We start from the raw sequence: 14,933 nt of genomic DNA, 5'->3' as shown, positions 1-14,933 counted from the left end.
CATTCGTTGGTGCTTTACCCCGTTGTATTTATTATGCTTTCCTCTCGTCCATCGGCAGGTAAAAAGGGCTACCTGGCCTTCCAGAGGATGGACCAGCTGTACACTGAGATGCAGGACGAGGCTTACCGGAACCAAGAGACTGAGATCACCATTCTCTAGGAGACACGGGGGGTTTTTTTTTTTTTTTTGGCTTTTTAAAAACGACGGGACCCAACACAAGGAGCTCCAGTGATCCCGAGTGTCAGAGACTCCGTTTCAGCCAGGTTTGCGTGTGAGCCGGATAAAGTTTACCAGCCTGCAGTGGAGGCTAATGCCGGGACGAGGCATCTCACTTTCCGGGCGAACAGCGATTTTCTTTTGGAAAAATCTGTTGCGCCTCCATAACCACAGATACCAAGGGGACGAGTGCAGAGGAAGATCCGATGATGGCGACTTCCAGCTCTCTCTGGATGGATCGTTCACTCACTGATTAGGCTTTTGCTTCAAAGCTTCAATTTTCTTGATCCTGTGACCAGAGGAGAGACTTTACTGCGAACATGAATTTATTTTGGTCAAATATGTAGAGTTTTGGTTTGTTTTTTTGTTTTTTAATAAAAAAGGAGGAGTTCTGTTCTCTATTACGGCCCCATTTAGTTATTTAACCAGGTGAGATGCCATGTGAAGCTTTAAAATTATTCCTGCTTTTCCAGTGTTGGAACTTACCTTCAACAACCAATTCTGTAGGGTTGTTTTATTGGAAAATGAAGGATAAATGTGTTATTTCAAATGATGTCAAAAGTGCGTGGATAAGAGAAGTAATGTGCAAAAAAAAAAAATCCAAACTATCATGTGAACATTAAACCCTGACATAAATCCTCAAAAGCAGCAGCAGCAATCGTAGCAAATCTGCCTTTGGCAGGTCACTTTTTTCCTCGGAGTTGAATTTCCTTCCTTTCTTCTCATCAGTAGAAGGAACAGAAAAATGGCTGCTGAAATGTTTCCACAAACAGGAGCTGAGACATTTAGGGATTATAGAGCAAACACCCGACGGGCAGGCAGCCAATCAGCGTTTGTACGTTTTACTCCTCTACTGGGGCAAAATTATGACATTTGTCACCGAGGTTCCCGGTTTGCAGATGATCTGGGTGCAGCTGCCGGAGGTTTTGGGCTGATGAACTTGTGGGTTTCGCGCGTCGTCCTTTGAGATGCGCAGACGCACTGGTTTGCGTTGATTTAGCCTGAAGGAGGCGGCACCTCTGAAGGAAACGCAGACCAGTGTTCGTCCAGAATGTAAAACCAGTCTCACTACTGCTTGATGAGGAATTTCTGGTAGCACTTTGCGATAACGTGGCAAAAACACGTTTAACCGGGTCTTGGCCTTGATGTTTTGATGCAGGAAGTGTCGTGAATTCCTGTTTCCCCACCACTAAGAAAAGATCAGGTCACTGTGTGTTTATGTGATTCTTAATGGATCAATTAAAGACTTAACTCACAGTTACTTCACACACACTTTACTTTATAAGCTCTATATAAAATTGTAAGAAGTGGAAAAAAAAAAAAAACATTTTCAGTGACTTAATGTACAGTATTTTAACTTTTTCAACCTATGAAGACATCTCATATTATTCCAACTGTATTTTACAATGTTGTCATTATCTGTTTATACAGCAGCCTCCACTTACAGGTACATTAACGAACACTTAGATCCGCTTGCAGCTACAGTATAGTGGGTTATGAACCATTTACTAAACTGTTTAGATACTGCTCATACGTCGCCAAAGGTTCCGGGACCCAGTCACATAGACCAGGACATTTCAGACCGGCGGCATCTATTCATGCTTCCCTTTTAGTGACGGCACATTAAACGATTGTATCACGTTGGCGTGAAGAAATGACTTCACTCGTCAACCAGGTAACTCACAAGCAATGCTGAACTTGTGAGAAATAATAAAGTAATAATACACCATAACACTTTGAGTGGGCCCACGGCGCTTCTGTCCATTCCTCACCTCATTTGGCACCTGCTACATGCTTTTAGCTTTAGTGCACCTTCCTCTTCTGTGCCTCAATCCATTTCTTTCATTAGGACTTTTTAAAAAAAGAAAAAAAAAAAAAAAAGAGCATTTGGTCTTTATTCAGCAGCGACGGGGAGATGTTTGTTAAAAACAGATTCTGCTTTGATTTTCTGCCCTGATTTTGGTTGCACAGAAACCCATGTGTGACGCACCACCGTCACACAGCGTTAACGAATCACAAACTCATGGTGACGTGATCGTTTCGCGGTGATGAGCAGCAGGAATTCATGATACATCCTGCATCTGATACATGCGAGTTAATGGACCGGAACCTAACTAAAAACTTCAATTGTTTTCTCACAAGTTATTGTTGAGTTCACTGAAGTTGACAGAAGTCCAGTGAAGTTAAGAATAAGTTCAGTCCCCTATTTTAACCTTTTAAAAAACACACTGACCCACCTGTGGGGCACTTGGGCCTTGGTAGCTCAAACCTGAGACAACCTTGACGTGTTAAACACTGTTTGAAAGCTCAGAGTCTCCTGATTCTCCAACTGGTATTAAAATGATTGTACGGGGTTACCGGCGTGATACGGATGTTTTCATTACTGTCAGAAGAGGAGAGCGCGGCGCAAACAGCAAGTTTCCATCATGGATGTTTTCTTAAAACTATAAACAAGAAGGATCTCTGGAGAGTTGGGATGTGTGCGCTGATCGCGCTTCTTTAAAAAAGTAAATAAATAAAAACCACATTTGATGAGATTAGTGAAGACTGAGCGGTTCATTCACTCAACGCATCCTTTCAAGTCAAAAGAACGTGTGAGTTCTGAAATGGGTCTGAAAATGAAAACTTGAAATTTTAAGTTAATTTCTCACACACACACACACACACACACACACACACACTTTTTCATGAAGTTAATGATAAAAGATTAGCTGATTCCAATCTATTTCTGCATGATGTGTCAGTTTATTATCTAGTGCTACTGAATTCCCTTATATCCGTCTTTCCCCTTATTCCAAGTTTCTCTCGCTGCCGTCCGGGCTCAGCCTGGTGTCATCCCTGAGACAGAGGCGGGTGCTGCCCTCTGCTGTCTGTTCAGCTGAGCCGACATTTGGGAACGGCCCTGACCTGGGGAGGCTTTTTGCTTGCCACAGAGCCGATCGGGCTGTGGTCACGCTGACCTGGGACCCCTCTTACTGGGATATCTCAGGACTGTTTTGGAGGTCAATGAAAATGGCATGGGAAGACGACATTAGTTGGGGTTTTTTATCTGTGTTGTGGAGTCAAAGGAGGCTTTTCTTCAGGCTCAGTGCGTCCGTGATGACTCAGTGCCGGTCAACTCTGAAATCATGTTTAGAGAAGTTCTTGGTTTTAATGCCCTAGAACTGAATTACAAAAATTACAGTATGCTCAAATCTCTTGATTTACTTCTTGGAAACAAAAGCAGGGGTCAAAAATGTCCAGCATACCAAAGCTCTTATGTTGGAAACTAATCGAAAATCAGCTCTGCCACATCATCAAATTCTCACAAGGGACGTTGTAATGCAGAACAGGATGGGAAAAGAGTTTGTCTTTTTTTTTTTCCAGTAAATCAGAGTCAGATTAGCATCTACAACAAAACCTTTAAAAAGGTTCAGGATATAAACAAGAACCAGAGCTGAGTCTTAACTGTTTGAAAATCCTCTGCCTGGTTTGCTTTAGCCCCCTTCTGCAGGACCAGATGGTTCCGTTTCTACACCTTTTTAACGTGTTATTTGTCCCTTTTCCTGGAATAGATTCGACTTCGTGAAACTTCCTACGATGACTGAACACCATTAATAATGTGTTTATTCAGCAATATCAATAAAAATGACCCGTTGAGAGACACTAAGACTGCACTAGTTGTGTTTGTTTTCTAGCTGCCGTTGGGGGGGGGGGGACAAACAAAAAAACATGTCTAAAAACACAGCGTTCACGCAGCATTGATGGAAACCTGCACGGAAGGAAAAAGACGAGGCAAAGGACAAAAAAGGCAGTAACAGAGGAATGTAGAGCTGAGGGAGACGCGGAGGGAAAGAAAAGACAGACAAGAGGAGGGTAAAGAAAGTAAGGACGGAAGGAATACATTTCAAAGACAGAAGTTCAAGATTAAGAGACTACAGCCATTACTCCCAGTTCTGTGAGGCTGTACTTAGGCACTTTGAGCTAACTGTTAAAATGCTGATGTTCACCATCCTAGTTTAGCATGTTCGTGTGCTAATGCTGGCTAATTAGCACTAAACACAGTCGACAGGTGTTTGGCCATAAACTGGATTATTGGACGTACAATTCTGATCTGATGATGGCGCTGGACGAAAAAGTTGTTGAAAAGCAACCATGAATGTCAGTACCGGATTTAATGGTAAATGTCAAGTATTCCTCAAGATATTTCACTGAGAAGCACAAACGTGAACCTCAAGGTGGCGAGACGGGAAGTCAGGGGATCACCGAAGTCACGTAGGATTCGTCCTGTGGGGAACATGGATGCCCGTACGCATTTTCACGGCAATCCGCCCATTAGTTGTTGGGAGAGTTTGGTCTTGACCAAGGTGGTGGACCGAACAAACGACAGACTGGCACTGGCCACCAAAGAGCTGTGCTGCTAGCGTGGCTAACAGCCTAATGAGTCCTTTGGTTTCATGCGCAGGTTGAACAGGTTTTATCATCTGCCAAGAACTGAGGTGACTTAAAAAAAAACAAACACAAAAAAAACTGGTCGCTAACATAAATGGCATAAGTGTTGCTGATTTGAGATGCGACGTTTCAGTTTGTTACGTTCTTCAATCAGCAACATTTCACAATAACAGCGTCAAACAGTAGCAGAGCAAAGACCAACTATCATGTTTAGACTAAGGCGTCAAATCTGATTGTGGTCAGGGTCCTTCAGGCAGACGAAGCAAAGCCTGTAGCAATGACAGTCCGTAACGTGAACGACGAGGAAAGGGGAGCGCTCCTGTTTTGTTTAGAGGTTGTTTTTTGCAAGTCTTGTACTCCTTTTTACTTTGTTACTTTGCAGACTGACGTTTTTAATACAAAATAGTCAAATAAATTCTGATGTAAAAACTGCACAGCAGTTTAATAATTAAAATGAGCTCCACTTTTACCTGTTACAACAACATTAAGTATTTTACGTTTTTTAATGCACAACTAATTCTGTATAATGAGTATTTTTACTTTTGGTAGTCAACGTACATTTTGTTGCTAATACTTTTGTACTTCTACTCAGAAAAGTACAGAGTATTTCTACACCTTGGTATTGTCACTTTTACTTAGTCTCTTCAGAGAGGATTCAGATGCCCTCACTTTGTGATGTAGATTTCATTTGAAATGGAAAAACTTGCCATCTTTTCCCATCACTCCACACTCAATAGCCCATAATGTCAAAGTGAAAACATGTTTTTAGAATTTGCTTCTAAAATGTATCAATTCAAAAACTGAAATTTAACCTTTTACAAAAAGTACTGAGACCCTTTGCTGTGACACTCCACATTGTGCTCAGGTGCCTCCTCTTTGGCTTAATTGTCCTTGAGACGAGTCTAGAACTTGACTAGAGTTCACTGTGGCAAACTGAATTGATTGGACAGAGTTAAGAAAGGCACACACCTGTGTATATAAAAAGGTCCCAGAGTTCCCAGCGCATGTCAGGACAAATACCAGGCCATGAAGTCCAAGGAACTCTGAACCAAGTGAAAACATGTTTTTAAGAAGTGTTTGCAAGTTTATTAACAACGAAAGACCAAAATTTCTCGTTTACAAAAATATTCAGACCCCTTAATTCAGTACTTTGTAGAAGCCCCATTGGTAGTAAATACAGCTTGTGTTCTTCATGTTTAGGTCTCTACAAGGTTTACACACCTGGATTTGGGCAGTTTATCCCATGCGTCCCGTGGAGCATCTAAACCGCCATCTTCAGATCCCCAGTCTCAGGTTTCACGCACTCTGGAGCAGGTTTTCTTCAAGGACTCTGCTGCACTCATCCAACCCTCGGTTCTGCGCAGTCTCCCTGTCTTTGCCCCCGAGGAGCCCCCGACCCCCATAGCACGATGCTGGCGACCACCACGCTTTACTGTGGGGATGGTATTAGCCAGGTGATGTGCAGTTCCATGTGTTTGGAGAGACGTAGTGTTTGGAGCTCTGCCCACAGGGTTCAGTTTTTGTCTCATCAAACCAGAGTCTTCTTCCTCATGCTCTGAGTCCTTTAAATGCAGTTTGACAAACTCCACGCAGGCTGTCATATGTCCTTAACTCAAAGTGGCTTCCTGAGAGCCAGTCCGCAATGAAGGCCTGATTGATGGAGTGCTGCTGAGATGGTTTTCCCATCTCTGCCACCTCTAAGAAGAGTCCTGGTGGTTCCAAACATCTTTCATTTCATAATTACTGAGGTCACTGTGCTCCTGGGAACACTCAAGGCTTTATAAAGGGTTTTATAACATTCCCCCGATCTATGTCTTGCCACAGTTTTATTGCAGGGGTCCGCAGAGAGTTCCTTGGACTTCATGGCCTGGTTTTTGTCCTGACATGCGGTGGGAACTCTGGGACCTTTTTATATACACAGGTGTGTGCCTTTCTAAACTATGTCCAATCAATTCAGTTTGCCACAACCAACTCTAATCAAGTTCTAGACTCGTCTCAAGGACAATTAAGCCAAAGAGGAGGCACCTGAGCACAATGTGGAGTGTCACAGCAAAGGGTCTCAGTACTTTCGTAAAATGTTAGATTTCAGCTTTTGAATTTTGATACATTTTAGAAGAAAATTCTAAAAACATGTTTTCACTTTGACATTATGGGTTATTGAGTGTGGAGTGATGGGAAAAGATGGCAAGTTTTTCCATTTCAAATGAAATCTACAACACAAAGTTGAAGGCGTCTGAATCCTGTCTGAAGAGACTAAGTAAAAGTAACAATACCAAGGTGTAGAAATACTCTGTACTTTTCTGAGTAGAAGTACAAAAGTATTAGCAACAAAATGTACTCAAAATACTAAAACTAAAGGTGCATTAAAACTAAAACCAGAATGATACATATCTAGTTATATATAGATCGGTTTTGGATTTGGAGACTTTCTCAGCTGTTCCAGGCGGCTGAAAATATCAATTTAGGAGGAGGTGAATGACAAAGGTCCGCGGGGAAATAGGATCAGATTGTTTGCTTGGCTTGCACTTCTGTTGCATCATCATCCAAAACACACATCCAGCTCCGGTTTACTGTTTTCCATTGTTTGATTCATCCACCATCATTTTAACCTGCTACTGCTGTCTGGAGACCTTGCTTTCCATATTTATACTTGTGGGGTTCAACCAAGTCAAATTGAAGACTTTCTAAGACCTTTTTATATCAAATAGAAGGTAATTTAATACATGTCTCACTATCAAACTGGCTGATGTATTAAATAGTAAAATGGAAGTCCTGCGGGGACCATATGGCCTTGAATCATTTATTATTATATCACATTTTTACAGTACTTCCCTGTAAATAACAATAATTCCGAATGATGAAGCTGATCAAAGTTTCACCGCGTGAACCTGAGTAAGTGACAAAAAAATGATGGATGAAGCAACTGAAAATGAGGGTTCATTCAAGCAGTGCGGAGTTCACCAGGTCAAATTTAAGACTAATTAAAACCTCTTTAATTCCTCACAGAATTAAATTTAATACCTGCTCAACAGCCACACTGACACGGATATATGGCTCAGGAATGATCCATCACTGCATCTCGTTTTTTTTTTTTAGTACTTCTGAGACAATAACTTATGATGCAACCTGGACCCAGATAAAGCAGCACAAAATGGATAGATGGATGGATGAACCAATAAAAGGTCGTTCTTTCAAGTTTTTGTTTAAATTGACACTTGACGACTCAAACTACCCTAAAAAAAAAAAAAAAGAAAAACAAGAATTGAGCAGCCTCCTGCAGCACAACCAACCGTCTCAACAAGCCCACTTCTAGTTCAGAGGTGCATAACATCCACCAGCAGCTTTAAAACAGACACAGAAGTATTTTATAACTGCTATTAGTGCCTACAGCAGGCGAGAGAAAATATATAGACTTCTGTAAATTTCACTTAAGATATTTTTGAAGATCTGCAAACAGCCTGAAAAAGTCCTTACTTGTAATACTGACTGAGGATGCTGAAGATTTTGTAGACGGCAGATCAACTGTCATCTACTGGAACATATTCAGGAGCCGAGTGTGGTTTCAATTAACCCCGTACTCGTACTTTACTTGAGTATTTCCCCTTTTATGCCACTTTACACTTCTACGCCCCCATATCAGAGGGAAATGTTTTACTTTTACTCCATTTATTGACAGTTTTGGTTACCAGTTACTTTACCAATTAAAATGTTGCGTACAAAGCACACGCAGAGCTTACAAACTACAATGCACTGTTACTGATTAAACTACCCAATGGTCTATAACATTAGAAATTAAACGATCAGTTGATTAATCGATTAGTTGATTGACGGAAGATTAAAACGATTTCAAATTACCCATTAATCAAATTGAGAAAAAGTGCCAAACATTTCATGGTTCCAGCTTCTCCTGAAAGTTTATTCATATAAAACGAATGACTCGAGGTTTGGACTGTCGGTCAGACAGAACATGCGATTTGAAAGTGTCACTCTGATTCTCAGCAACCGTGACGGTATTTCTTACTTTTTGAGAAATTTTACAAATCAAACAACAGATTCATCGAGAAAATACTCATCAGATTAATCCATAATTTAAAATGTCATTAGTTGCAGCCCTGTATAAAATAGCTAAAAATGAGCCGCACCTCAACCAGCTACAAGAGCAGAACGCAGCTTAACACATTAACACATGGATAATTAACTGATCGTGTAACAGTCACTGGGGCATTGTTCTGCATTGAGCGCTTGTACTTTTAATACTTGAAGGACATTTTCCCGATTATACTTATATACTTTTACTTCAGTAACGCAGGACTTTTACATGTACTGGAGTATTTTTACAGTATTGTATTAGTACTTTGACTTAAGAATCCAAATACATCCTCCACCACTGAATTAAACAAGTGCTATGAGATATGAACACAGAAGGTGAATACATTTTTGATGATGAACACAGCATACTTTGTTAAACACTTATTTACTAAACCAACCTCTGAATAACATATTCATGATGTGCTTGTCAGTGTCATAATTATTTTCTGCAGAAGAATTTAGCACAAAAAAAAACAAAAAACAAAAAACAAGGATTTAATTTGGATACTATCGAACAAAACCCAAAAAATAATTTAGAAACGTGAGACCAAACTCATCGAAAGTACCATTTAAAGAAATAACATGCCTGATATAACACTGAATTCAACACGGATTAACACGTTGAGAGGAAAAACTTTATTTAAATTAAAACCAAAGCAATCATGAAGCAGTGGGCATGTTCTGCACTGCGACAGAAGGCTACACACACACACACACACGCACGCGCACACACACGCACACACACACGCGCCAATAGGTACACAGTATTAACACCTTAGCCTGTGTATGACAGCTAAACATAACACTTACAGCAGTGATACACAAGGAATGTTTTGCCCTTTGGATTACCAGGAAAGGTCTCGTCAATGAGAACTGGATACCAATTTCCTCCACCAGCACTCTGTATTGCTTACTGTGTCTGGAAATACTGACCATCTACTGTTTGTTTCCTTGTGCATCACCACGTTTTTACGCTTATCAGCATGTCATGAACACAAAAAAATACACACCTATCGCACGTAACACAAATCTTTCATCCACCCTACACACACACCAAGATTTTTCTACCCTTTGGAAACTTTCAGCATTTTGTTTAAATTCACTAAAATGTGTGTGTGAACTTAATGCAAGGAAAAAAAAAAAAATAAAAAAAAAATGGCAAACCATGCACAAGAAAAAAAAAATATATATATATGATCTTTTGTGTGTGTCGGTAGGGGAAGTTCAGAGGAGGAAGAGGAGACGAGGAAGACAAGGAGACGGGCAGCTGCAGAGCCCAGTGGGTAATAGCCATGGGACAGTTTCTCCGCATTATTTCACCTTATAAGGTGTGTGTGTGTGTGTGTGCTTGTGGCGATGCGGCAATGGGGGAATTATTCACAGCATAGTTATTGATTGTCCAGTGTTAGTGTGCTCTCCTTGTGGAGGGTAGCATTACGTCTGCCGAGCCAAAGTGGCCACAGAGTTTGGTTAGGTTGGACTGCGAAAGGCAGGTTTAACTCTACCTGGTGTATCAAGTTTGTCAACAAGTGTGAGGACTGATGAGCGAGCACGGCTGCCAGTGAAACTTGAAACGTCCAGGCTCTGTCTGCAGATTTCAGTGGGGTTATGTGATTTTTGGCAGTTTGAGATCGAGAACGTTTTTATTCCAAAAAGTTGACCCAACGGGTTTTTGGAGAACGTGAATCTCTCTTGTTGAAGTAAACAGGTCAGTGGGCTAGAAAGGAACCAGAATACTGAAAGACAGTGGTGACCTTAGGTTGCCTTAGCATGTGGTGTGTATACTGCTTAGTTTTCATTCAAATGCTGGAATGAAGTTTGCTGAAAGTGAAATTTTTCTATCCCCAAGTTCACACGTGTCCTTCCCTTAGCGTTTCAAGTTTTGATGCCCCCCCTTAACTGCTTCTTACATAAAAGTTCACATAATGTCTCCTCGGATATCAATTCCCCCTCCTCTCCTCCTACCACCTCAAATTTAAGTCTGCTTTTCTTTACAGCATGGCAAACCAGCCCCCATAACCCCCCCAAAACTGGCTCTTCTCCTCCTCAGTACCGCTTGTGTATTCTCGGCGGTATAACGCTACAGCAGTCTTTCGGCGCCGCCTCTCCACTGCTCACCCACCCCGAAAGTATAGTCCGTCCCCTCTCACAGCATGGCGGTATCATCCTACAGTAATTCCCCAGCAATGCCTAAATCACCCTACACACCTCCTCCCTTTCCCCTCTCCGCTATCTCTCCCCCGTTTCTCTCCTAGGTCCCAACAATCGCTGGGTCGTGGGCAGCGTCCGGCAGTGCAGCGTCCTGGCAGTGGTACAGGAAGCAGTTGCCCCAACAACTATAGCAGATGAGGAAAAGGGCAGCCAGGAAGACCAAGGCACAGATGGTGCAGGGCTTCCTCTCCAGCAGGAAGCTGAGCAGGTAGAAGCCCATGAACATGGAATGATTGAACCACAGCGCTGGGTTCAGCGGTTTGGGGATGAGCAGCACGGGGAGGAGCCACTGTAGGCAATACATTGTCTCTTTTTGTGGAAAGACGCTTGCAGAGGTTCTCTGTGGGGCTGGACTCTGAAGGATGAGGATGTGGCAGGCTCAGGGTGGTGGGGGGACAACAGGGCTTGGCAGATGGTAAGATGTGGGAGATTCGTCCTAACCGACAGAGCTGGGATGATGCTGGAACAGGTCAAAGAAGTCCAATGTTGATGTCATCAGGTCATCCCTGGAGACAGAAGAGGACAGAGAAGTAAAACATCTGAAGATTTCAAATTCTGAACAAAGTCTGGTAAAACCAGGGCTGTAAATAATGATTATTTTCAATGATTCATCGTTTGCCTATTAAGTGCCAGAAAATACTAAAAAATGACGTCACAATTTCCTAGAGCCCAGGGTGATGTCATTAAATTCACATATGACAAAGAATAGCAGCAAATCCTCGTAACTGAGACGATGGAAATAGAGAATATTGACTGAAATGACTTACGTGATTATCAAAATAGCTACTGATTATTTTTCTGTTGCTTGTCTAATTGACTAAGCGTTTCAGCTGGAGATCAAAGACCATTACCGTTACTGTATTACTGCTATAAGAAAATGACTATTAGATCATATACTTACTATATCTAAATATGTTTTTTTTCTAGTTCTATACAGTATGTGGATGAAGCTACATTTTATGTCTGGCTAATCCATAGACATCTTTACATGAATGAGCAAAGTCTGATAAAATGGGGTTTCAATCTAAAGATGAAACAATTAGTCAATTAGATGATAATTTAGAGTATTAAATAATTAAATGCTTTGATAATCCTTAGTTATTGTTTAAGCAAAACTGCCAAACATTCTCTGTTTTCAGCTTTGCAAATGTGAACATTTGCTTTTTTCCTTAGACTCCATGATATAAAATCTTTGCTTTCTAGACTGTCGGCTGGACAAAACAAGCAATTTGAATGTGTCAACTTGGGCTTTGGGAAATTGTAATGGGCCTTTATTTATTTAAAAGACACTTTTTTATGACATTTTATGGACTACACAATAAATCACATAATAAAAGGAAGAAAGGAAATAATCCCCATTTTAAGCAATAATCAAAAAAAATATCGTCAATTACACCCTCATTTCATTCACACTTTTTATGGATGCTCAGGGACATTTGTCTAGATTGTGCTGACCATGCCAGCTTGGCAAGACACGACCAACATTTCATTCAGCTCTATATTTACATGAATAAAAACAGAGTAAAATGGAATTTCGAGATCCTTTCTACACAAAAACTGACAAAATAAAAGGATACCTCAAAATCCATCTTATGCTGCAATGCATCAGCTGCTTTTCATGGTAAACTTGCATCGAGACTATACTTAACAGTCACTCCTTTTATAGCAATACATCATAACCCAGTTGTGACTAATCGGCGCCCTACCCCGTGTTAATGACTCCCAAAAGTAAACACTGAACCAACTATTTGATTGGGTAACTTCCTTGTAAGGGTCTGATAGTGGTATCTTAGCCGCACAGCTAACGTTAACTAGCTGCGCACTGAGCAGCCCCGTGCTGTTACAACAGACCCATGACAATACGTGCTAAAATAAACCATTTAACCGGACTAACTGGACTGATTTCGACTGGATAAAACTAGCACAACCACTGACATCAGCCGGTGTCGAAATTCGTACTAAGATTAACTTTAAAGCAGTCACCTTTCAACAAGAAAACCGGCTGCGGCTGGCTGAAGGACAAAAGCATTGTTACTGACAATAACAGCTGCAAGCTTTCCCCGGCTACCATATCACTACCTCACTTTAGTAATCGAGTTGCTATAACTAGCTAGAGTTAACTAGTCTGCAAGCTTTTTGTTCACCGGCAGCTCTGTCCCAGGCAGCTAGTTAACACAAACGTTGAGTTACAGCTAGCTGGGAGCTAACAGCTAACTAATTAAATTAGTTAAATAGTCGATGTGGTTCTTTACTAACTTGACGTTGAGGTTACCGAACGATCTTAATGCTAGTTGACAGGGAACGTCCAAGTAATCTAACGCTAGCCCGTTCTCCAAACCAAACACCATTCAAAAATCTACCGATTTAATATTTCCAGGTTTGGAATTTTGAGCAAATGCGTCGTAACACATCACACAAATCAATTTCAGAACCAAACAGAGCCCCTCGCTATTTCGTACACCGCAAGTATAAAAGACAGCACTTTTAATTAAGTATTCTTAAACGTTAATGCTGTCTAATTGCAGATCCAACGCAGTGGGCGGTAACGTTTGCTAGCAGTGTGAGCTAGTCAGACAGTCCAACATTTTAGAACTGAATCCTTGTGCTCAGTGGTCCAGCTCTCGGGGTTGTGAGCAAAAACATGCCAACATTTCAAGAAGTAACTACACATCGCGTTTTGTAAACCTCTGAACAAGGCCACCGAAAAAATCCGCCGGACCGGGACGGAGTTTCGCATTACCTTTTCACCCGTAGAGTGAAGAACTGCACGTACCGGAGGCTAACTAGCTAGCCAGCTTGGCTTGGCTTGGCTTGGCTTGACACACAACAAAAGATTTCACGAATGTATTGAACCACCGGCGTAAACATGCAGCTAGTTAGCTATCAGGGTGACGCAGCTTAACAGTCACAGTTTGTGTTGGAATGAATCTTTTTCTCTCTTTTTTTTAAACTAAAAAAAAAAAAAGTGAACTAACCTGGCGTCTTTAGGGCTCATTCTACCACCTCTGTCCCCGCAACTGACTGCGTACGTAACTGCTAACTAGCAACGAGCTAACAGGCATTAACGTTACCTTAAAGGACCCCTTTAAAGACGTAAAGACGTTCGGGACTGCGGTCTGCCTGAATGTAATTTAGCTTCACCTCTGCAGGGTTCATCCAACAGTAAGTGTTTGAGTCCTGCTGCTAGAATCCGCTTTTTCCCAACCTTATTGTGAGTGTATTACTGCTATTAAAAACTGCGTTTACTCTGCATAAAGTAATACTGTATGTGGATAAAGACATATTTTTGAACTAGCTAAGGCACATAGTTCAGTTCACAACAAACACAGCAAAGCATGTGTCGTTCTAAAGCTTATATAATTAGTCCATTAATCAATTACTTAATCAGCAGAAAATTAATTGTTTTTAAACTGTTTTAAAAGCTTTTAAGCAAAATTTTTTTTTCTTTTTTAATGTTTTGACATTTTATGGACCAAACCATTCATCAAATAATCGAGAAAATAATCCTTAGGTTAATCCATAATAAAAAATAATCATTATTTGCACCCCTGTTTTGTTGAAGAGGTTTGGGAGCCTGAATACATTTAACATCAGCCCAGCAGGGTTTATCCACCAATGAACCTGAAGCCTCTGTAAAGCATATCCAACTTTTCCCAGCTAGTGAACCAGTCTTTAGTTGTCCACTTGGTCCTCAGCAGTTAGAGAGAGCTGTCAAGTATACATACAAGAGCAAGAAAGGCATAGTCCTTAAAAATCTGATCAACAAAGACCGATTTCATAGTTAAGTCTGGATTAAGTGTGACATATTTAGTTACAATGGCATGAAAGGTGCAGAAAATACGTCGCTGGATTAGTCTGTTACAGGGCCACAGGGCTAAAATTTGCTTTTGGGGCCCCTCCTGACCCCTCACCAGCTGTGTTCTGTGTGTATTGTGTGTATACTCACTTCCCATTTAATACAGTGGACACAGCAGATCTGTTGTTTT

General features: G+C 41.1%; 2 protein-coding genes and 1 long non-coding RNA gene across 9 annotated transcripts in view; 1 reads left to right on the top strand and 2 right to left on the bottom strand.

The window, feature by feature from the left end:
* The window catches only part of ripor3 (RIPOR family member 3), a 60,622-nt gene extending 57,812 nt beyond the window's left edge, over positions 1-2,810 (top strand). For all 5 annotated transcript variants that reach the window (XM_040159014.1, XM_040159011.1, XM_040159013.1 and 2 more), the window contains one exon: positions 59-2,810. In XM_040159014.1, coding sequence (XP_040014948.1) covers positions 59-159 — 101 coding nt within the window. In that variant the 3' untranslated portion in view covers positions 160-2,810. The remainder of the gene's footprint in view (positions 1-58) is intronic.
* Positions 2,811-2,939: 129 nt separating this feature from the next.
* Positions 2,940-6,556, bottom strand: LOC120807244. Its single transcript, XR_005709797.1, has 3 exons — positions 5,869-6,556; positions 5,617-5,690; positions 2,940-3,336 (listed from the first exon to the last, which is right to left on the bottom strand). It is a non-coding gene; the product is annotated as an uncharacterized LOC120807244 (long non-coding RNA).
* Positions 6,557-9,349: 2,793 nt separating this feature from the next.
* On the bottom strand, positions 9,350-14,108 carry LOC120807576 (bladder cancer associated protein). Of its 3 annotated transcripts, none has more exons than XM_040159784.1 (2): positions 14,019-14,108; positions 9,350-11,453 (listed from the first exon to the last, which is right to left on the bottom strand). In XM_040159784.1, the coding sequence occupies exon 2, from the start codon at positions 11,249-11,251 to the stop codon at positions 10,988-10,990; it is 264 nt and encodes an 87-aa protein (XP_040015718.1). In that variant the 5' UTR covers positions 11,252-11,453; positions 14,019-14,108; the 3' UTR covers positions 9,350-10,987. The 3 variants fall into 3 exon arrangements, with proteins under 3 accessions (XP_040015718.1, XP_040015716.1, XP_040015717.1); XM_040159782.1 differs by having other exon boundaries at positions 13,923-14,035; XM_040159783.1 differs by lacking the exon at positions 14,019-14,108 and adding an exon at positions 13,688-13,891.
* Between the last annotated feature and the right edge of the window lie 825 nt (positions 14,109-14,933).

Source organism: Xiphias gladius, chromosome 21 (assembly GCF_016859285.1).
Source record: "Xiphias gladius isolate SHS-SW01 ecotype Sanya breed wild chromosome 21, ASM1685928v1, whole genome shotgun sequence".
NCBI lineage: Eukaryota > Metazoa > Chordata > Actinopteri > Istiophoriformes > Xiphiidae > Xiphias > Xiphias gladius.
This window is presented reverse-complemented; position numbering and strand designations above follow the sequence as displayed.

Bases quoted from the DNA above. Each gene is read 5' to 3' on its own strand.
- LOC120807576 (XM_040159784.1), bottom strand. From the start codon at position 11,251: ATGTATTGCCTACAGTGGCTCCTCCCCGTGCTGCTCATCCCCAAACCG.